Genomic DNA, 24454 nt, shown 5'->3' with positions numbered 1-24454 from the left:
AACCTCGAGCAGCATAACGAACCAACGGGGAGAGATTTCCAAAGCACATCTTTTAATGTGTCATTCCACGGACAGTCGCGGCAAAACTAAATGAGAGCCCCAGAGGCGTGCCGGCTGGCGTCTCTGTTCATTTCACGCGGTTTCGCCGTCTTTAATGCCGGGAAGCTGCGCGCTAACACTGAAACTGGGAGATCTCAGATCTGCAGCGCGTGGGGAGCGAGCGGTAAACGCGGCGCACTTAGCTCTAAAACCAGCCGAAATAAAAATAAAGGTTCAGTCTCCAGAGCAGGAAGACGAACCTCAAAATGCAGGTTAGATGTTACACTGTGTTCCAGATATCAGATTCTTACTTCCACAAAACCAACCAAGCTAAAATGCGCTTAACTTCACTGAGAGCTTGAAGCTGTACTAACATGTACGTTCCTGGTGGCATTTTAATGAATTAATTTGACTTCATTAATTCCATTTAAGTATGAAAAAAGGAGTATAATCTAACTTTTTATATAAACTTTTAGTGGAGTATTTACATATATACTATATATACAGCCTATGGAATGCATGATTAGGCTTTCGACATAGCAAATTCAACTGAAACGGCAATCCTTTTAAAACGTTTATGTACTACTTCACATGAAAATTTTTTAAAGATAATTTGCAAAACATATCAATACCTGCAGAGTCTTTGGTATGAATGCAACCCGGCATGATATATACTGTAGGCCACACTATCAGTCTGTTAGTTTTAAATCGGTTACCTCCTGTAAAATTTAGCACGTGACTGAATGCGGACATATTCATTATTTCTTAAGGCTGTGATCTATTTTGTGTCTGGTTCCTGGGGGAAGGTTTTTGTGTACGGTCTGTGTTTGTTTTTCTCTCCTGTAAGCAGTGCGGTATCTTGTCGTCATCTTTACCAGCATTTGCTTCCCTCTCTCTCCAATATAATAAACCTCACTCAACGGTCATTTTTTCCTTCAGTTCCCATTTTGTAAGTGTCAAAAGGTGAGCAGCTTCAAGTCTATTTTTTTTTATTATCGCCAGCTGTCACCGACTATTTTTCTCTGTATAACCGTGTGTAACCGAGTTCTAACAGTGGAAAACATGTTCAGCCAAATCACATAAGTTGAATGCCTATTCTAAAAAGGAAGTGAAGTATTTTTGCTTTTAGATAATTTGTGGAATGTGGGTGCCCTGCTCTTGATAACGTGGAAATATCTAGACAGGGAAACTAAGACCATGCCTCTTTCACTCTCATTCTAAACAAAAATAAAAGTTTACATCTGTAACTTTGGAAATAGTTGTTCTGCTCTAGAGTAAGGTGAATTCTGGGCTGATTCTAGTAAGGTCTTCGCCAGCTGTATACGTAAAGCATCATGACATTGCATTATGACATCAGGAGAATTTGTAAATGGTAAATGGACTCATGATAGGCTTTATCAGCACTTTACAATTGATGCTCTCATTGAGCATTCGGTGGGTGTCTTGCTCAGGACTTCAACCAGGGTGAGTTTGAACGAAACCCTCCATGCAACATCGCTCTTACTCCTGAGTATTGCCGTGAACTTCAGCTGGTTGAATACACTCTTCATCATATGATTCAAGATCACACAGATGATCTTCTGTATCATCCAGATTTTTTATTCATATTTTCTCAAGAAACATCAGAATAAATTAAAGTAACTAGGAGGTCCTATATATAGTGACAGAATCATACTGAACAGTAAGCAGTTATCTGTTCTATAAGCATACTTTATTATCAACAAACCAAATTTAAAGCACACATGCACACACACACACACATATATATATATATATACACACACATAGAGAAAGAGATACGAAGAGATAAATAATGTACTTTTATAAATAAGAAAGCATTAAGAAATTATGTTTTAACTGTAAAGCTAGATAAAAGGCCATTCTTAGCAGCGGGACATGGCACTAAACCAGTCTGTGCAGAGCACCCTACTGAGACTCGGAACCTAATGTTTAGTATTCAGGATCTGCTTCACATATAATTTCACCTTTACAAGCTGAAATTGCCTCTCATTTTTAAACCAGAATGGCAAGAAGTGCTCTACTGCCGGGGTTCGATAATTTCTTAACATTAAAGCCCCCAAAAATGACTACTCTCTCTGTCAGAGGACCCCCACCTCAATAAAATTATCTGCAATGGAGTGCTAATTTTACTCTAAATCTAAAGTCTAAATCATGATGTGTTTGTATTATGGATCTTTAGTATCTGTAACATTTACCAATTCCAGTTACCACAATACTGATAACCATGGTTATTTTATTTGAAAGTCTAAATTAAACTGTGTAAATGTATGTATATATATATATATATGTTTTGCCATTTTACAGAAACAGCTCTTTGTGTTGAGTCCCCCCCCCCCCCCCCCCCCCCATTTTCAGCTGTGCAATGGTAAGTTAACAGATTAACTTAAAAGTAAGGCAAAGCAATAGTCTAATATTTGGTTGCATAGCTATTAACTGCAATGACTGCATCAAGTCTGTGACCCAGTGACATCACCAATCATTTGGTAACTTCTTTGGAAATGCCTTTCCAGGCCTTCGCTGCAGCCACTTTCGTTTGATCTTTGTCTCCTCTTCAGCAGGTGAAATGCACGCTCGTTTCGATTTAAATCAGGTGGCTGACGTGGCCAATGCAAAACTTTCCCCATTCCCCCCATTGATGAATGCTTTGGTTGCACAGGCAGAGAGTTTGAGGTCATTGCCTTTCTGCAGTGTGAAGCACTGCCCAATGATGTTAGAGGAATTTCTTTGTACAATTTCTTTGCCAGACAAAATCCGTCTGTACACTTCTGAATTCATTCTGCTGCTGCCATCCTCCGTTACATCATCAATAAAGAAAAGTGAGCCTGTACGAGAAGCAGCCAATCATGCCCTGACCATGACATTACCTTCCTACCTCCCATCTTTCACAGATGAGGGGAGGGCGTGCTTTAGATCATGGACTGTTCCTTCCATTTTTCACACTTTCAGCCTTCCAGCGCTGTGGTAAAGGTATATTCTGGTCTCATCTGCCCATGAAACTTTGTTCCAGAACTTTTCTACTTGTCACACTATTTTCTGGGTGAATTTGTAATTTGGCCTTTTTACTCTTGCTGCTGATGAGAGGATTGCATGTTTAGACACAGATAGGGTTATGGAAGGGGTGCAGTGTAGCCTCTATAATGCTGCCTGCGTACGGTGGCTTGTGATTTTCACCCTGCTCTCTGGAGACCGCTGGTGATGTCACTGGCCATTGCTTTAGGGTTTTTCTTCACAGCTCTTAGGACTCGTCTGTCATCAACTGCAGTTGTCCTCCTTGGTGATTAGTAAGGTTTTTCACTACTGACTGCATCCCCATAATGCACTGCTCCGGTGGGGCACAGTCCGCACGGGTTCGGCGAGTGAGCGAACGATCCAGCAGCTCGCTTTTGCATATTTCTTTGTGCATTTCCCGTTTGCATTCAAAAGCTGTGTCTAAACGTTTACCAGCTCACACATCCAGCCGCATGCAGAATACCCCACGATGCTCCAGTTATATTACTGTATGCATAACAGCAACCCACTGAAAATATTTATTTTCCAACAAGGGGACAGCAGCATCAAGAAGATTCTCAGGGAATTTTAAACATGTTGCTTTATACCGGAAGCAATTTAACCTTTGCCACAGTTGACAACTGAGAAGCCCATAGTTGTGGTGGGAATACCAGCACATCAGAGTAATGCGTGATGAACTGGCTAACCAGCTTGCCTGATGCTGCATCATGTTGAACTTGAACAAAGGCTATTTTCAATTTATGGCTTTTTTTTTTTTTTTAAATGTCTTTTTCTTGAGTCTTTACCAAAAAGGATAAAATGTCAATTCTCATGTGGAATTAGGAAGATCTCTGTTGAAAAAAATTATGGACATTTTAGTGTGATTTTAGTGTTCAGGATGCACAGTGAAAAAAAGTCCCGTTAAGAGGTCTTTCTTTAGGATTAAGGCAGAGGAGGGATGAAATTCTGTCGCATTTTAGCAGAACAACTATTCTGGAAATGCTGGACCTCGGTCGAATGTAAAACACTGAAACGGAAAGCTCTTTTTCTCCAGGGGCATTCACTACTAAAGTGAAGGTGAAGAGGTTTTTCCCGCCGCTGGTGATTGGACGCCGGCCTTGCGGCTCACGCCCGTTTCATTTTCCTCCTCGGCCGGTAACCGCAGCCCGACCCTTCTGATTGGCCTTCGCTCTCCTGCGCCCGTTTGTGCTCGCGTTCGTCTCGTCTGTAAATAAGGCTGAGAGAATTAGGGCTGCGCCGGGTCTGTGGGCTTTGTGGTCTGTAGCGTGGGGTCTGTGGGCTCTGACCTGAATGTTGTGCCGCTGTGGGAAAAGAACCGCTTCCCAGAAGTTGCTACCAGTCTTAATGGAGCTAAAGCTGCCTTATCATTTGGTTTCTTTTCCATTTCATGCTCCCGACGCACCCAGATGTGATAGAGCTGGCCTGTTTGGTAGCTACGACTCGTAAGGCACACATTTTGTAGTCTGGTTGCTTTCATAAATAATACGAAACCATATGTTGCAAAAATATCTTGGTACAATAAAGGACAAAACTGAATCAATTTAAACATTTCTACATTATAGCAGCTTTGTTATATAGGCTAAGGGAATAATGTATCAAGGCATAAGACATAAAAACTGAAAAGAGGTGTCGTCTCCATGGAGTCGTATTACCTAAACTACAATACCCACAATTATTCATCCTCACCCTAAAGTCTTTATCAGCTTCAATCACACAATTGCAATGCAGTTTACGCAGACCTCCAAGCTGCACACAGGGTCAGTTTAGTTTTTCCCACACATAAGTCGCATGCACACAAATAAATGTTAAAGTAGCTGCTCAGCCTTGTAGTACGGTACGGCTGTATAAACATTCTTATACTGTTAATCAGCATTCACTTATAATATTAATATACTTCTGAAGGCTGGCCTCTGGATGCACTCTCAGTCACAGAGGGAAGTCACAAGCTGTTCGACTTTAAGAACCTGTGGCTGCCTACAACCTTTATGTTTTCACTGCGTTACCATTTAATTTACAATATCCTTTCAGTGAGTAACGGCTCTTCACCCGACAGAGAAAACACCAATGATGCCTCAGCTCGGGAGTTTCCTGTGGTTACGTATTATTTCTTCAGTAAACGCATTTATCCAGTTACGCAGGCACCGGCAGAGCAATATCAGGCTAAGATGGAAAAGACACGGAGGCAAAGCACCCTGGACATTCACATTAAACAAAATATGATTTATAAAGTGATTGATGTATAGTCATAACTTAGAAATAAAAAAAATAATCTTCTAGGAGCAGGTATAATAAGATATAACACTTTTTATGAGAGAAATTCAGTAAAAAGAACCCCCATGATAATTGAAGGAGGTCTTTTATGAATTCCTCTTCGATTTCAGTGCTTTGATGACTGATGTGTCACAGAAATCTGCCAGCTGCAAATCTTCCGGTGGAGATGCAACAGATGTCCGTGGGACAGCCGAGTTCTGTGAGAGGTCTCGGTAGATGGAGTACCACTTGGCATTTTAAATTGGGTGTGGGATATCTGAATCCGGCAAATTTGAAAATGATATGCTGAAACACACTCTGCACTTAAAGTCAAAACCGGAGGGCATGGAAGAATTCACACCAGGAAATTTTCAAACTGCAGACACCGCAAATCGTTCCCGCAGCCGGAGAGGGTTTGGAAGAGGCGCGGCAGGCAGTACATCACCCCGCTGGACAGGGAGCGTCCCTGGCTTCCCATCCAAGGAGGCAGGGTGGAGAAAACCCAGCAGATGCCCAGCCAGACCGCTTACAAGCTAGGCCTGCTGCCCGGGCTGAGCATAGGAAGGAGGTGATTACCGACAAGAAGAAAAATAATCACCCACTTGTGCGAACCCTGTAATTCAGCACAGTCTCCCCCCCATGTTCCCGACCGGACAGGGACAGATTGGGCCCGGACCTCTGCCACTCTGAACCTCCGGACTGTGGGCTCGGTGAATCCGCCAACACCCACCGCGCGGGCCACCCAGCTCGCGGGCCACGCCCACCACGTGGGCCACGCCCACCGCACGGGCCACGCCCAGCTCACGGGCCACCCATCTCAAGGGCCACGCCCATCTCGCGGGCCACCCAGCTGACGGTGGAGCGCCTATCCGTGGAATTACGCATCTGTGCGAAGACGGGGAAGCAGAACGGCCGCAGGCACAGCCCCAGTGACAGACAGGGAATTAGGAGGCTGCAGAGCTAATGTGTACTTTCAGATGTGAAACCAGGCAGGAGGTCCCTAAGCAGCACAAACAGCTCCCACGGTGTGCAGATTGCACATTAGGGAAAGATGGCGCTCATGCATGCAGATGCTCAAGTGTCCCAGATAATGTTTGGGGCTTATTGCTTCCTTATTTCACGTACGAGGAGAATTAGCTTTAATATCAGGAAGCAATCGACAGCTGTGGTTCCAGTGGCTCAGCCGTGCACCAGGGCCTCGGGCACACCTTCAGATGAGCAGCAGTCCCTGCATCAACCCAGCTGTTTCCGTAAAGAAATCCTCCATTAATGATTGCTTATGCAGGAGAGCTGATCTTCTTTAACACTGGCCTCATCATCCGTGTGACATTGAAACTTTGGATGTCCACCTTTTCTTATTTTGGGTTATTTTTATGTAAACTGAAACAGAAAATTCTTATTCAGCTCCATGTACTGTAGATGTCTCATTACCTAACAATTAATAAACTAGTTTCAAAACCCCACGTGACTAGATAATGTTTTCTTGGTAAATAGGAAATAATGTTTTTTTGTTGTTCCTTAGAATACCTGTTGTGAGGATAAAAGGTTTTTGTGACGCCAGCAGTATGTTTTTAGGTTTTGTCAGTGTATATGAATGGATTATCAGGGATGCTTTAAAATCCCTTCCATGTCTCTGTCCTCTGAAAGAGAGCACTTTTCCTTTACTGCCATTAAGCCACAGAAACAGGGATTTTTTTTATAGATCGTTTCATCCACCTCAGAATAGACTTCAATAAAATGTACAAGTTTCCAAGAAAAAAAAAAACTAAATTCAATATTCAGCAATAAATCTGGACAATAAAATAGCTAGGTAAAAAAATAAAGCTTTAACATAAAAGATTTTAAAACGATCAACTATAACTACCAAGACCTCTGTACTAGGGCTACTGTAATGGCCTCTTGCAGAGGGCACAGAGAAATGCAGAGCTGCTTAGCTGCCACAGATGTCCACAAAACATAAAACAGAATAAATGAATGTCCTCACACAGGTTTCAAGATGAATATGATCTTAAATCTGTCATTTATGCAGTGCTGAATGAAGAATATTCTGTGCCTATATATCACATTTCTCCCTCATGAAGCCTAATATTTGCATGAAAGGGAAGGTGATGTTTGAAATACACCTTTTTTTACTTTTTACTGCGGCTTCAAGACATTTACTTCAGAGAACTAATGGTGTGAGTCACCCTGCTCTTTTCCAATGGTTATTTCTGTCAGCTGGATTTTGGCATGACATTTGTCACCAATGACAGTAATACACACAAACTGTTGCTCCAACAGCTGTTGCTTTTGAAACCCAGCTTAATTAACAGTGTTAAAAATTAAATTGCTTCAGGGTTGGTGGGGGTAAGGATGCAAACTGAGACCAAATTTCCAACTAGATGCACTGAAGCAAAAACTGCGGTATCTATGTCTACATGACAGGTAATTGCTCCATTGACTTTAACAGGGAAAAATATATAAATAAAATAATTAATACATTTTATCTGGGATTTTATGCAAGTACATTGACTGTCTTTTTGGGAAGGTCATTGGAATGGTGCCAGATTAAAGATTATTTGTCTTTTTAAAATGATCCTATTGAACAGCTAGCCTAGCCTACACACAACAAGAGCAACATGTCATTACTGTACCTTCTCCTCCCTGGGTCTGTAGCCTTGGGTTCATACACAATGGCACATTATTATTATTATTACGGTTATAATTGTTTTTATTAATATTATTATTCCCACTGCCCGCACAACAGCTTGTCGCAGTGGTTAAGGGTCTCATTATTATCTGAACTCATTCCATCTGAAGTCCATATTTAATCACTGTGGCCACTAGGAAGTGGCATCTGAGGGCTCTGTAATTCCACAGGATGTGATTGGGATGAAAATGTTCTGCTTAAGCAAAAACTTTCTAACTTTACCCCCGATCAAAGCCGGAAAGTAACGTCTGCTGAAATGTCCTTAAACTCTGATTTTATTATGCAGTCCCAAAGCGGTGCATGCCATAGATTCAAATGCACTTTTCAACTGTTATGTACACGGGTCCATCGGTGTTAGAGCGAGCACCATCAGTTCTGATGACCATAGATACTGACAAGGAAGACCGAGAATAGATTACAGACTTACGGTGATTCCGATCAGTGAATGTCCATGCATGACAGTTAGACCTCATTTCAGGTATTCTTACAATAATTGATTCTCTTCCAATAGAAATAAAAATAAAACACACACCAACTATAAACTGCTTAAACTACAGATGAATGATGCTATATGGAGTCTGATAAAGACACTGTTCCTCACTGGCGGTGAATGGCTGTTTACGCACCGGATCACAGTTTGCACGGACGGGGATGCGTGATTCCATCTGCGCGTCCAGACAGCCCGTCTGTCCGTTCAGCTGCCCAGACCTGTGGCAGCGAGCTCCGGTACAGGGGGCTGCTGTGATGATGGAGAGGACAGGACCTTATTTCCCTTCCTTTTAAATTTTTTTTTAAATCGCAGGCGCACTCGAGGTCGCCGCTCCATTTAGCTCCTCTGACAGGATCGCCCGGGTCACTCCGCGGCTCGCGGGGAACACGGACCGAATTTAATGAGCTTGCGCAGCGCGATGTGCAGATGAGATTTAAAGCACGGGGGAGACGCAAAGGCCACTGCCCGCCGCAGACCGCCATCTCACCGGGCGCCGGCTTCTCTGTGTGGGCATTTCAGAGCGGTTTTAATATGGCACTGCTGGCCCACACTGGCCACCGGGAGAGCTCCCCGCGGTCCGCCTGCTCGGATTGGACGGCCACTTCTTTCAATAGGCTGATTCTCGGTTCAGAATGTATAATGCCAGGGACAAAAAAAAATCTATTTTTTGAATTAAACAAAATGGAACACGAGCAAAAAAGTAATGCTTAGAGAAGTATGCTATAAAAAACACTGTGTGCTCAGTGTTATGATGGGGCTCATAGTGGTTTGGTTTAATCTCAAACACTTGATGGACATACTGCCTAATAAGAGCTTCAAATGTGAACACGGTATAATATTTGTTACTTTATACAGTTCATCATATTATATGTAAGGACAAAAAAAATTAAGAATCATACACGATTAAAGGGTTTGTTCCCGTTGATTATTTCCACAAAGTACTTTCAAACTCTCAGAGTTCAATGTCAAATCAGTCAGTTTGATTTATCAAGAGTGGCCCATGGCTTGCGGTTTGCTAGCTAAAAATTCTGAAGTCATTTGCCAGGAAAAACATTGGGTTTTGTAATCCGCAATTTAGTACACAGTACAATATCCTGCGTTTAACTAACTCTAACACAGTACATATGAGTCAACAGGGACCATACTGTATGTACTTGGGAACAGCTGATTAACACTGAACGTTTTATAGTGTATCAGTCACAGAAGATCGAGTATTTGAATGCAGACGGAGCATCTGTAGCTCATGCCAGTCAGCTCAAAAGATATTGACAAGAAAATTGCAGTGGGAAACACCGGAGGCCTTTGTGGTCAACCAGGGAAGTGTTCGGCAGTTTTAGACCATCATCCATTGCAATAAAACACTGAAGTCAAGGCAAGTCTGCACAGTGGTCTAACGGAAAGAGTAATCGTTTCAGCTTTCTGTGACCTCTAGCTTTTGGGAGAACCTTAAAAGCAGCCTTACAGCAATTTTACTAAAACATGTTAGTTAATGAAATCCATTGCCTTTAGTTAACATTCCAGCTATTTGTTTTATATATATACACACACACAAATTGAACCTCCTTCAGTGCATCCTGTGTGGTTAGGTTCCTGTGCCTATGTGGCACTGAGTGTTAATTCCATCTTTTTCTGTGTAATTTACACAATATTTTGGTTTAATGAAATAAGTGCACTTGCACATTTAAGCTGCTTGCGAGCTTCAAATAAGGCATTTTCTATGTAATCAGAGTGTGTCCTCCTAAGCATGCTATATGTAAGGTAGCAGCTTTTGCTGTCTAGGGTATTGCTAGCATTTAAAGCTTTGTTTCACCTTCAAAGAACCCAATTTGTTTGGGCCCAGTCATAGCTTTTTCGAACACAAGCTGCAGCAGAGAGATGAGCTTTAAGAAATATTTCTAGGTTGTTCTAAAAATCCGACATTGCACAGATGCCCATACAAGATGTCCTAAAGCTGGGTAGTTTTCTTATTAAAAAAAATGTTGCCAACTTGTTTCATTGTAACTTCGATATGAACTAGATCAAAGATATAATGGTAAACGGTTGTTACACCTGTAAGAACACGGAAATAAACAAAATACATAGTGTCGCTTTTATCATTAGCGCTTCTCCTGGGGTAAAATGGCTAACACACTTACAGTATGAACTATAACAGCAGCAGCAGCAGCACTCTCCCTGGAGAGGAATGCCTGGACTGGAGGGCTTAGAGCAGGAGCACCTTGCAGAGATGAAAGAGAGCTGAGATTTAATTCAGCTGGAAAACACCACCTTCACCTGTAATTCCGGCCGCTGACACAAACACACAGGCGAGTCACATCGCTTTCGTTTGCAGCCCGTGGCAGTGGCCGGCTTTGGGATAACAGTTGATGCTGCAATACTGCGGTGTCAGGACTGCTCGGCTATTCATCCTGGGCTGCCATTGTCCACCGGTGCGGTTCTGACATCAGACTGAACGGACTCGACACGTTCGCCTTTTCTTGCTCAAAGGCAATCCAGACTGCAGCTAATGATTAAATTTCTGCGGTGGTCAAGGTTGACTGGTGGAAACAGGCAGGGTTCTGAGAGTAATACTGCCGCGTCACGTATAGCCAAACTCGCTCGTATTCGTGTAAATAAAATTAAACACTGAAAGATACAGTGTATCATCGGAAAATAGCACACACTGTCCATAGTACTCATTCTCCTGCACACTCAGCCTGTGCATACTGGCACAGTTTGGCATCCAAGTGTATTGTTGGGTTTCTGTAAATCTGGATCCACAGGCCTGTTAAACACTGTGCAGCCTGTGAAACACTGTGCGAAAGTGAATCATCATGGCACCACATGCGCAGGGCTCAACATTAAAGCAGCCTGCCAATATCCAGTCAAAAACCAATATAAAGCTAGTGGGCCAATAACCAATATGTGGGAAATATTTATTATATTGCACTTTGAAAATTGAGGTACTGGTCATTTGTTGTTGTTGTTGGTTTGCTTTGTGAGTGTGCCTTTGTATGTTCCCTCCAATCTCTGCCACACCAAAAATAAATAAATAAACAAAGAGAGAGAGAGAGAGAGAGAGAGAGAGAGAATCTCAGACATTTTCTAATCCCTGTGAGAGCAGAATCTTCCTGGCTGTTTTTCCCCCAGGGCCGGAGTGGAGATAAGTTTTGTGTCCACCGACAGCACCCTTACACTTCCAGGACTCGGAGATAGGACTCAATGAGACAGGAAGAACCAGATGGGCTACATTTCTTTTAAGATTAATATAACTGTTTTCGTACCTGTGTAATGTGATCTACTACAGAGCGCTTGGCTCCAACCCCATCATGTGTTTCCACAAACTTTGCACGCACCATTTGCTATGTCCCATCACGTCATCACGTTTTCGTTCAAATACGAGTTTCCTTCCAAACAGACAATTCACCCAACAGTGTACGTCACAAATTCTCTCATGCAATTGCAATGTGCAGTTTTTAATATTCACTGGGTGAAAAACAATGAAACGCCATTGACAGTGGTATTGGGAACCCACATAGCATTGTGGGAATTCACACCAGTACACCTAAAAATAAGGTGCACAGCCCAGCTCTACCATCAAAGAATGCCGTCACTAGGGGGGTGAGGCAATGTTTTGAGTGCATTGCCATTTTCTGGGGTAACACTTGAGAACCCAAGCAGAAGAATTCCCTAAGCAGGGTATTATTGGTTAGCAGAATTGTTATTCTTGAACAGTGCTGATAAGCAGCTAGTTGAAATCCGCATTGATGCTAAAAACTTATTGGGAGGATCCAAGCCCTGCTGAAAACAGCTACACAAAGGGGTCTTTAGCAAAAAAAACACCACCACCAAAGAAAAATAATCAACGTAATACAATGAGTATGACGCCAGGAGCCACTTAAACTCAGCGTTTAAGATTTTGGTTTCCTGCTCAGTGCCTTTCAAAAAAAATAATGTAAGAACACAAATTGCTACTGACACTGGAGAAGCGTAAACAGAGTGCTCTAATGGGTGATCTAGATGCCAGTTAAGGACATATTTCCAAAAACAGTATGAGTCATTGGCTTAATGGACAGCATTTAGAAAATTCTTAAATAAATGGGTGAATGGAGGGAGGTGTAGTGAACACCTACTCTTTATTTAGGAACATCTGCACTGACCCACACAAGAAGACCCACAAATGTTTGGCACCTCTTAGAACCAGTGATCAGATGCTTGAAGCCATTCTAATTGTTATAAATTCACTCATTCTAACCAAAGCCTAATCCTTTCGTAATGACATGGACCCAGAGGACATGGGAGTGTTGTGCTGCATCGTGTATGTCCTGCAGTCCTTCACCAGCAAGGGGTCCACAAGCCTCTCTTTCAAACTACCCATATCAAACTATCAGTCAGTCCCTGCAGAAACCATCTTGGCAGCAATTTATATGAATGTCCACCAAGAAAACTAAAGCCTGCTCCTTTTAGGAAGAGGGGTAAGGCTGACCTGAAATTAGTGACCTGCCATACAGTGTTAAAATATTTTGAGATGAAAAACAAACTGCTTGCAACAGGGGCGTGTAAATAAAAATCAAAGGCAGCAGTCAAATGTCATACATTTAAGTAAAGTAAAATGTCTGGTACTGTAAGCATAATCATTGTAGGCTGGTTTATTCTTGTTCCATGAACCGGCATTCATGTGTGAAAAGCCACCCATTTGAAAATGCGCTTCTCCTGGATCGCACTGGATTGTAACCATATGAACTGACACTTCCCGTTTGGTCTTCTGTGCTAAATGTCCTTTAATTTGCAGTGTTGAAGTTCAAAGTGACAGTCCCCATCAGAAATTTGTGAGCCGTCATATTTGTTATAGCCGATGTTTTAATGCATTGACCTTTTATTGTTCTACCTTTGCTCGGGACGTGTTATGCCAGCGTTCGACATTCACTCGTCAGCTACCCTCCTTTATTGAGGGCTTTATGAATTCTGTCGAACCGACTCTTGAACTACTTGATGGGGTCAATGCTGCACTATGACGGAGCCATTTTGTCTAACCATGAATTTCTTCCAACAATGTCTTCAGCTCCTTTAATATACCACTACAGGGTGAACCGTCTATCTCCACAAACCGTGTATAACATCTGCCGTATGTCTAAAGGTTCTCCATTGCATAACACCAAATTGGGGGAAAAACCCCCAATTCGTCTATACTTTTTAGCTAATGAAAAATGCTCCCATTTAATAATCAAAAACATTGATGTTTCAACCCAAACTGGTCTTCCTCAGGGTGTTTTTCCCTGTTGATTTGGGCTTCTGCCAGGCACTGGTCCTACGCTATATTGGATGTGCATGTTCCAACCCAGCTCAATGCAGAACACTAAGTTTACATCTGCTTTTTCCATGGTTGAATAGGCAGTCTTATATTAGTAGAAAACTTTGCATTTATCTGATGTTCTGTTTACCTAATTTGTGAAAGGTTTCAAAAATCATTTTAATGGTGGTGACCAGTTTGGCAACTTTCAAGAAAATATTTCCCCCTGCACTAATTACACTCTGTGCTTTACATGCCAAAAGCACTGCATTTGGCAACTAGACCCATTGAAGGTCTTGCCAAAGTAGCTCACTCTGTCTGAGATGAACACCGCCAGTTGCTTATCGCCAACCTCAGACAAACGCATTTAAACATCTGACAATGCCCCCGGCCCCTGAGGAGTCATTTCGGTGCAGATACAGCTGTGTTTGCCTGAATGACTCTCAAATTACCCGAGAATAACTGTTCCTGTGAAACAAAACAAAATGTGCAAAACACTGTGATCCTTTGAATCTGTGGATCCATCAATGACAACAGGCACAATGTCAACTGTTTTGACCGGTTCTTTGATGTTCTCTTTATAGAAATCATTTCAGCAGCTCATTCCAGATATTGGTTGTCTTTCTAGCGTTTTTTTGTCAGTCTCTTGTACTCTTTGTACAATAATTTGTGCAAAATAAATGAAATGTGTCTGTGTGCACTCAGGATGTTCCTGATGTTTGTTTGTTCATGCTTCCTCGTTTTATTGTTTTGCACTGATGAGCACATCCTTTATAATTAGTCTCGTATCTGTGCTTACTTCCAAAAGATTGCTGAGCCTTACAGTGCCTACAGTGACCCCTGGAGGACAGGCGCTGAACTTCAGCTTGACGGCCCAGACGGTCACAAGCTCAAGATCAGTCATACAGCATCTTAAACCAGGAAGTTCTAACCTGAGTGTGTACATGCGAGAATGGCAAAACAAACACCCCACACTTTTTAGGAGGCACTTACACAACCAGGCCCGAAAAGAGAACAAAAAAAAGGAGTAACATACCCAAGTCATGAACACAAAATCTCTCCTGGCATCTCTTCACAAACATTACACCCATGATTAAGGACATAAAACCAAAGCATTAGCTGGAGAGAGAGTCTGCAAATCAAACGGAAATGCTTCACGCACACAAACAAATCCAGCTGTGATTACGTGCGCCATCTCACTCTCCATTTCCCTCCGAAAGCTCAGCCAATCGCGGCTGCACAATTACATCATGCGGTGAGCCCAAAATAAAAGGATAAATCCATGCACAGTACATGTAAGGAAAATGCAGGCATGACGGAGTGTTAAAGAAAGCCTAAGGGTCTTTTTTTCTACTGCGTGCAATTAATTACTGTCTGAGGAATCAAGCCTGGACACCTCGAGAGCCGTCAGTTACCGACTTAATAACATTAACATTTGAAAAAATGATTAATTAGTCATTTGCAATTCATGCCACTGCTGTTCCATATTCCTTCCACGCTTAAGTGATGCTTCTGGCATTCTGCGAGATTCAAGACGCTGGGCCTATTGCAAGAAGCTCTTTCTGACTTCAGGATGCACAGAGCATTTTGAGTCCTGTGAGAGTCAGTGAACTGGCGCAGGTCCTAGATGCAAATGGAGTCGTTTCCCTCCTTAACTAAAGGAAAGGCACATTCAGCTTAAAAGCAGATTCATCCTGTATGTGCAGCTGAAAATTCAGCTCATTTTCTCTGCTGCCATTAGAGCTCCAGGAATTTTTTCCGTTGTATACGAGCTCATTCACATTTCTGTCTGGAATTATTAAAATCTTTAAAAAAAGATACATGTTGCTCATTTTTCAGTAGCCTACATTAACCAAAGATAGCCTCTCCAGCTGATACCAGCTCAAACATATACACTTCCTAATCGTTCACTGCACATGAAGACTTGAACCATGGAATTATTTGACATTATGCATGCATGCAATTATTAGAACCCTAAGAAAAGGAAATATTTGTCGTTATAAAACAGACTTAAGTTTGTCCACCATAATATTAACAAGACCAGAAGCAGAGATTACAGATGTATTGCACTCCAGCTGTAGGCCTGGAAGAGAACTGGTTGAGAATATTTGCTTTGAAACCCCAGTAATCATTAAACTTAATCTGTGTCACAGTTTTCCTGTTCTGTGAAGCAGAAAAGCTTGTGCCTCGGCAACAAAGCCAATTAATTCTGTTTATTTATCACAAAGAGCTTATTTTTATCAGAAAGGTCTCGCATTAGAAGGAATAATCTTTAAAGAAGAGTGGGAAGATCTTTAATTAAGAGCTGATTGCCCCTTGTACTGACTTAATTTCCTATTTCCGGAAAGCTCTGGCTTTATTACAGAGCCCAGCAGCAGTTAAGCCACTTAGAGAACCATAATGCTTTAACCAACTGCTCATATATAAGTGTGTGCATTCATGGGTGTGAATGAACATATACATACATTATACACACATACATATTAATTATATATATATATATATATATATATATATATAGAGTGAGAGTGAGAGTGAGAATATATTCCTTGTATTTGAAATTAAACAATGAATGTAAGGGTAAAGTGTGGACTGTCAGCTTTAATTTAAGGGTATTAACATCCATATCAGGTAATCCTTGTAGGGATTACAGCCCTTTTTATACACCCCCCCACCCAATATTAGGGGACCAAAAGTAGTGACAAAGGACAACTGTAGCTTCTCAGCTGTTCCTTGGCCAGCTGTGTGAATTTGCGTGATTTTAATAAAAAAAACAAGCCAGCACAATCACTGCGATAGGTTCCATTTAAATTGTGAAGGAAGAAATGTACCTATAATGACATGATCTTATTTGCATTGATTTCCCTTGCTCTCATTACTTGTGAGGTTGATTTACAGCTCTAAGGAGCTCCAACACTCATATCTGATCCAGCCAGGTTTGGATCTAAGCAATGTTTGCATTAATGTTGTCATATGCTGTATAAAGCCATAATTTTAGTGCACATACTTATACTGCCCTTTGCCTGTGGTTAGACCCCGTAATTCAGCTGTAGAGAATTTTTATTTTATCTAATAGTCTGAATAATTAGCAGGAATATGCTCTGTGTAGCCATCATAAATATTCAATGTGTTGATACTTATCTGAGCAGAATCCAAATTGTGCCTCAAGTAACCTTTTTTAAAACGATTCATTTTCCACCTGAAAATGCAGCATTGTTCTCGCCCTGCAGTTAAGGACAGTGGCGATCACTGTGCGGAACCTGGGGAGTAATAGCTACACTGTGGGCTTTATATTGCCAAAGTCACACACCTGAAAATGTGTTAAGCTTGCTGAAACCAAAAGACAGAAAAAAGGGGCACATTTCTCGTATTTTTATTGCAGCTGCCCTGCTTATTACAACTGTATTTGCAGAGAATACTACTAATATACTACAATATGCATATTCTGGAGGAGACAGAAATATTTGCATGAGACATCACATGGGTCGGTAAGTTGCTTCGACTTGCTTCCGATTCATTTGTGAATCAGCTGTTAGCATGGCATAATTATAGGCTTGGGCTGGCATTGAGACTTTCATTTTGTTAATTAACAATTAAATAAAACAATAAAAGCTTTGGTTGATCCATTGTGTCACAAAGCCAGCTGATTCTTCAAGACAACAAACGAGCCAGACATGCAGGCACTGAGGACATTTACACTTAATTGTTTGGACATTAATCAGCTCATTGATCTTATCGATCTTAAATAGAGCCGCAATTAGACACACCTGGAAGCATTCCAACCAATTAGTCACCTGCAAGACTCCATGCATGCTAACCCAAGAGTCCGTCGAGGAAAACGTTGAATAGTACATATTATGCAGACATTAAAATATCTGAAAATTACACACACTGTCTGTGCACTGATGGCTACTCCTTCACACATTTGCATAGTCATTCAGGTAATTAATCACTGGTACTCACCAAATTGGCTGTAGAGGTCTCCCTTAAGTGATCCCTTCCTTCGAGCAGAATATGACAAAAATTAGACCTGCACAACATCTGGAGAATTCATCCCTTCACCACCTACTCAACCCAGTCCAGGTGCTGGTCATGCTCCGTCTGGACTACTGCACCTCCCTTCTGGCTGGCCTTATATCTTCAAAGGCTCAATCAGATCCCACACACCTGCCAGATCTCTCAGTTCTGCTACCTATGAGCGCCTGGCCCCTCCCCTAACCCCTAACCCCTCCCCCCCGCACACCTGTACCACCAGGTCACATCTCCTATCTGATCTGGCCCCCCAGGGGTGGAATGAGCTTCCCATGTCAGTGTGGAGAGCTGAACACCTGACAAATTACTAACAAATTGCTTGTTAGCATTGGGCAGGAAGTCCACTTTGACATAATAACTGCACAGCCCAGATGGAGGTCTATGGAGTGAAAATATTTATATAAAACCCTTTTCTCCTCCATAGCATTTAATCTATTCCACTCCATTTGATACATATCCTGTTTCCACACCACCACAAACACAACTAATGAATACATTTATTCACTTAAAGATAAATGTAAAGATAAACCAATATACTGAGATGCTGAAAGTCACATTGGAAGTATAATAACGGAGGTTTCCCCATTCACAAAGTTTCCTGATTGAAATGACTTTCTCAGTAAAAGAAATAATGTCCCCGGGCTTTTAAGATTTTCTTGCGGCACCATTTCTTTATTTTCTGTAAAACGGATTGTTTGGAAATATAACAACGGACTTCCTGATTTTACATCCCAAAAGGATCTGATATACCGGCTGTCATTATTCATTAAATGTATTCGTGTAGTTTAAAATGTGCTTCCATGCTTAGTGTGCAAAATGTGCTTTTTTGTGGCATTTATAAAACTGGAGATAATACCGTTTAATGCTGTTTCTTGGCAACAGCAAAGTCTTCACTTCACTTCAAATGCCACACTGAAAAATAATGATGACTATTCAGAATTTTTACATTGTGAGAAGAATGTTGGAGAAGCCCGTTAGATGCAGGGGCAGACAGCCGTTCGGTGGTTTAGGGGAAGGCTTTGTTAAGAGGGTCGCGTGGTCCACAGTGTTTACAGGCTGGCGATCCCATAAATCAGTGTTAAAGGAAAACAGTTGGATATACTGTAAAATTAAATGTGTTCAAACAGCCTAGTGACATAATAAATGGGAGAAAATAAAGATGCAATTTCGGACGTACGTCGTAAGTCTTACTTTGGTGATATAACTGAGTGGTTGGCTGCACTAACGTCTCACTAAGTTCACAGAAAAAGGCATTACAGTGTTCTAATTATGTTTTACAGTACAAAACGCAATAATTACTGCTCAAACCTGGACCAGAGCCATTTTATAAATCGCAGAATGCAGCAGGGATTTAGGGTAGTTAAGCTTCTCATTCACAGAGTTTTTTGTTTGTTTGTTTGTTTTTGTTTTTATCTGTGTAAGGTACAGCACCTTTGCCTCAAAAAGAGGCCCATGTAGCGTCCTGCTCTGTAGTTCTGAAATCAGATCCTGACGATGACTAGCAGTTCTGCCGCAGAGCAGCTAATAATTGTTTTATTCCTTTTTTTTATTCTTTTAACCTTGTTAAGCGACCTTGGGCTCTGAAAAGACGCTACATAAATAAAATGTCTTCAGAGAGAAAGAAAGTCCAGCAAAAACGAATAGGGTTCAAGCACTATGTGTTGAACGTAGGGGTCAGATGTTCACTTTTAATAGAAAAAGAAACTCCTGGAACAGCGTGCTATAAAAGAAAAACCAGAACATAAAGTCACCAAATGTTTCTCTCAGCCTGTTGGCAATTTAAAATAGACTCTCGTCCTCTAAACCACAGCCCAATAAATTTACTCATATTCCACTTCCTCGTGCATTTACAATTTGGCACTTCTTTTGAATTTTTTTATGTTTTATTTATTTAGCTGTGGTTCTCATGGAAACAGCTGATGGAAAACAATCCCTTTTTTTGGCATATCGCAGTACTGAACGCTTATTTCACTGGCTGCTGCTGCGAATCCTTCGCCCAGCGCTGAGCGGGCGTCGGTGTTCAGCTCGATACTCTCTCACAGCGCGTACGCCACTCCCAGGACCTGACACACCTCGCCTCTCAGGGTCTTAGGCAGGGGGCCGATTTAGGCGGGAACACACCCAAATTTCCCAGAGAATCGTTGACTGATTTGCAAGGGCATTTAAAAGAGAAGAGGCAGGAGTACTGAAGACCTGAAAACCCAACGAAAAGCACCTTTGCCTAAAATACCTTAATTCCTTAATTAAATGCTAATCTTATACTGACCACCACATACATTGTTGAATGCACCAAGTATACAAGGAAGAGTAAACAGGAAGTTATTTGTTAACATTCAGTCATCCTTTGACATACTAAAGAAGGTATAGATTCAGAAAAGGCCAGAAATTGCATGGTCAGTTTAATACTAAAAAACAGAATGTTACTTTCAGAATATGAACGTATTAAAAATCCTTAAAATAATTAGAAAACATCTTGTCATCCACAGGAAAAGCGAGATAATTCATATTTAAGCACAGCCGCACAAAGAACTTGCTGTAAATGCTTCTCTTACTCCACAAAATGAAGTTTTCAACAGCAAGCAGCACAGAGGACTGTAGAGAGCTCACTTTATTCCCTAATTTTGCATGCATTATTAAAAAGGAATAAAAAAGAGAAATATGACCGCCTCATTCGCAGTGTGCCTGCACAGAAGTGGCTGACAGAATGTGCCAGATAGCTACTGTTCCACAGGAGGTCGATTACACGGGCGTGTTGAGAAAATAACTCGTATTTTGTCTTTTCCCGACAGCTTTTTAAACCCCACCCTCAAATTAAATTGACACTCCAGTGCGCCCCTCTTCTGTGCGTACTGTGCGTTCAGCCTTATTTAAGGCCCCGCTCATTTCCAGCTCTGCAGCACCTCTCAAATTGGTCATAGTCCTTTCGCATCTACTGAAGTGGCGCTTTCTAAAACAATTCCAAAAAAGTCTAAAAGTCAAACTGAAGTGGGAAGGGAGAATGCAAAGCTGTTTTTTTTTTGTAGATCCACTTGTAGGTGATCTGTGTGCGTACAATATGCACTCACTGAAGATGTGTGGCCATCCCATAGCCAGTAGAAAATTCTGCTGATCAGTAAAAAGCTTTGACTTGGGACATGTGTGCCAACCATGACAACAATAACCTGTCAACATAGCCGTGCATATGCCTCTCACACAATGAAGACAGACCGAGCTCTCTACATATTTACATCTCTACATAAACTAGTAAATCAATGAGAATGACAGCTCTTTCCTTGGAAAAAAGTTAAAATACAGTAAGCCTACAGCAATAATCAGAAAAAGCAGAATTTGATTGTTCACTCCTAGTAAATCAAAGAGAGTATCAGTTCTTTCTTTAAAAAGAAAAAGAAAATAAGCCTACGGCAATAATCAGTAAAAGCAGGATTTGATTGTTCACCCCTCTTTTTGATTGCTGCAAATTATTCTAAAAAATTTCTCGCTAGAAGAATAACTAGCTTCGAGTCCTATTCTAAAACATTTCGTCCCACTATTCTAATAACTGGCCAATCACCCATAAATCCTGGTAAATGAATTCAGCAAGCACTAATGAGAGAAAACATAAAACTCTTTTCTCTACGATCCCAGTGGAAGCGGCTGTTTACTGCGAAACCCCAACCATCTCTCATCTCACCACAATTACCATCTTTTCAGCCGGCTAGCCTGCCAAGGTTACGGTGCTTTAATTCCAGGGTTTTTAGCACGCTCCAGACAAACCTGCGCTATGTTTGCCCGTCTAATCCTCTCAAAGAAGACTAAATCAGACTGGAGGGTGGGGTAGACTCACTAACATATTAATATATTTATCCATAATTTTTTTGGGGTTTGAGGTTTAAAAGTGGCTCAGTCTCCCAGGAATGAAGGTGCTGGAGGGAACGGGACAGAGGAGAACAGTCACTCGTCTCAAAACCCTTTCCAGACTTAACCAGCCCTCCAGAAACAATTCCTTAACAGCAGCTCCATGCGGCTGAATTTCCCTTTACTTCAGGCATGACTCAAGTGATCTTCCCCTAAAGAGAGGCCTTGCCATTGGCCATCAAGTTTCCATTTTAAACACATGCAACATTCTTCTGTCATTTGCTGCAAAAACATATTTCAGGGTAGCTTGGTGACTCATCTGGCTTGGACACTTTTTCAGCAGAGAAACACCGTATAGCCTTCACAGCAACAACTGTGGCTAGTATCCCTGTGACATAGCTTACATTTGGCTATAGCATCATCCAGAGAAGAAGGGTTTCAGTCCGCCTGATTGCCCTTGTATCACTATGCAGGAAGGACCGGTCATGTTAGCTGAGCGGGAAGTCTGCTTCTTTGACACAGGCGCAGTCACGGGCCGATTCCGTGACGAGCCTGTGAGCTAGGCTACGTGATTCGTTAGTTTGTTAAAGACCGCGCAAACTCCGTGTTTCCCAAATGCCGGTTGATAATACCGGATAAGGGCTGCTGGTGCACGTTTGTAATGTTGCGTTTGTCTGTGTTATTTTTGCTGCTTATATGTGTTAAATGTTTCGCGTGTAAATGTTTCTGTTTAACGTTTTTTTTTTTTGGCTGACTATTACAAAGATCACAGCAATTTTCATTGACCGTTTGCAAACACAATGTTAATTTTACTCACTTCCGCGCCTCAGCTCCACGCACTGCCAAACGGAGCAAGGCACAAACCAACCTAATGTACACGGGGGTAGATGGAAGCTACCACTGCAGTCTAGGTTGACAGGTGGGAATTTTTTATTTAGTATAATGTGCATGTAATTAATTTAGGGTGCCTTTATTTTATTTTCTTATGTTATAGATTATTTCTGCAATTGGTATCATGTTTTCTGTATTGTTCATTTATTGCAGTTTGGCTGTTGTTAAGTTAATTGGTTTAATTTATGGTAGTGTACGTCAGGGGAGGAGCTACTTAGCATAAAGTTCCTCCAGTCAATCATGACTCAACTTTGGGCCACAAAGTGCAACAAATGCAGCTGGGGACTCCAAGTTAAGAGAAAATAAAAGATAAGGGTAAAGGTTGGTTGGGGGAAAAGTTTCTTTTAACAGATTTTAACAGATTTCAACATGTAAGTCTGCCGTATTCAGAGTGGCAGTCTAAGAGACTGGACCACACATCCTGTCCCGTGCCCTCTGTGCGACGCCCTCTCGTCCTGCATGTGAATCAATGCCGCCACTGTCTGCACCCGAGCCGACCGGACCGCGGCCCGGCTCCACGGCACTGGCCTGATCCCGGGGCACACAAACGCCTTTGGGTGGGAGGGCTGAGAAAATTCAAAAGGCCTAACACAAAAATTTCAGGAATGTGTGAAACAAGTTGCAATTAAATTGACATTTGGGATCAAGTGTTCACATTTCAAAAGAAAGATTCCTGAGAGAACGCACTGTTCAAGGGTGAAACAGACTATTGATTCTACAAGCAGTGGAACAGAGAAAATGAGAGATGGGTTTTTTTTCTATTTTCTTTTCTCTTTGTGCAGGTTTTAATTAAAGCTGACAGGAGGTAGGAAGCTGCTGAGGCAGAACACATTCAGGCTGGTTCCTCTGGCTGATTAACTCCTACAATGAAGGAAGACTGGCTGGGCTTCTCATCTTATACCTTTACTTACCCTCCATGTTCAATATATTGAATTTATGACACAAAATGAAATGCACTTTTTTAATCTATGTACAGTGGTAGAAAAATGGAGCCCATCCCAGCATGCAGTGGTCGAGAGGCAGGAACGCACTCTGGACAGGTTGCCAATCCATCACGGGGGCCCACACACCATTCACTCACACAATTTAGAGCCTCCAATTAGCCTACCCCTAGCCTGCCTTTGGACTGTGGGAGGAAACCGGGGTGCCCAGAGGAAACTCGCACGGACACGAGGAGAAGATACAAACAGAAGGGCCCTCGGTCGGGATTCCAGCTCCGTACCTGCAGGGCCCCTTTCAGGCCACAGAGCTGTTCCCCTGCGCCCCCTTCTTCAAGGTATCGGGGGTGGGGGGGGGAGCTGTGAGATTCAGCGATGATCCTCCCAGTGAGTTAATGCCTCAGGCGGATTTGCCAGACACCTCTCATTAACAAGAGAGGGGGGCTTAGTTCCGGGCTTCGTCTGTGATTTAGAGCAAGTCTTTCAGTTGTGAACGTAAGTATTTAATGCCTTAAATACAGCATATTAAATTATGGACTTAAGACAGTGCTGATCCTTTAGATACGTGTACACGCTGGCTCATTAATTTCCTCGGTGGGTTTGTTTTGGGTGAAGTTTAATATATTCTGAGAACAGACAAATGCACAGGAGAAGACTCAAAACACAAACGCATGCAGCCACACATTCTGATTAGTGCAATCTGCACGCCAAGCCTGCAGCTCTGACTACATCTGAACCATCTTATCTGTACATTTCGGCACAGATAGCAGTTCCTCATCCAGGGGAACATTGGGGTGAACATGAGACAGAGAAACATAAACCCTGCTTCTTCATCCTTAACTTTCCTAAAACAAAAAACCATACCCACACTGGCTCTTTTTGGTTAAGACTGGACACTCCTGCTCCAGAGCAATGGTTTCTGGGACTTGGGATGAGTCTTTGTAGAACTCAGTAGCATATTAAATGTGTGATTAGAGCACTCTTTGATTTTAAAA

General features: G+C 41.9%; 1 protein-coding gene across 1 annotated transcript in view; it reads right to left on the bottom strand.

Annotated features, from left to right (window-relative positions):
- LOC135233631 (ciliary neurotrophic factor receptor subunit alpha-like) overlaps positions 1-17820 on the bottom strand; it is a 200200-nt gene extending 182380 nt beyond the window's left edge. Inside the window, exon 1 of the mRNA XM_064297384.1 lies at positions 17728-17820. Coding sequence (XP_064153454.1) covers positions 17728-17805 — 78 coding nt within the window. The 5' untranslated portion in view covers positions 17806-17820. The remainder of the gene's footprint in view (positions 1-17727) is intronic.
- Positions 17821-24454: the final 6634 nt, after the last annotated feature.

Source organism: Anguilla rostrata, chromosome 10, assembly GCF_018555375.3.
Source record: "Anguilla rostrata isolate EN2019 chromosome 10, ASM1855537v3, whole genome shotgun sequence".
Lineage (NCBI taxonomy): Eukaryota > Metazoa > Chordata > Actinopteri > Anguilliformes > Anguillidae > Anguilla > Anguilla rostrata.
The sequence above is the reverse complement of the archived record's forward strand: the minus strand, read 5'-3'. Positions and strand labels throughout refer to the sequence as shown.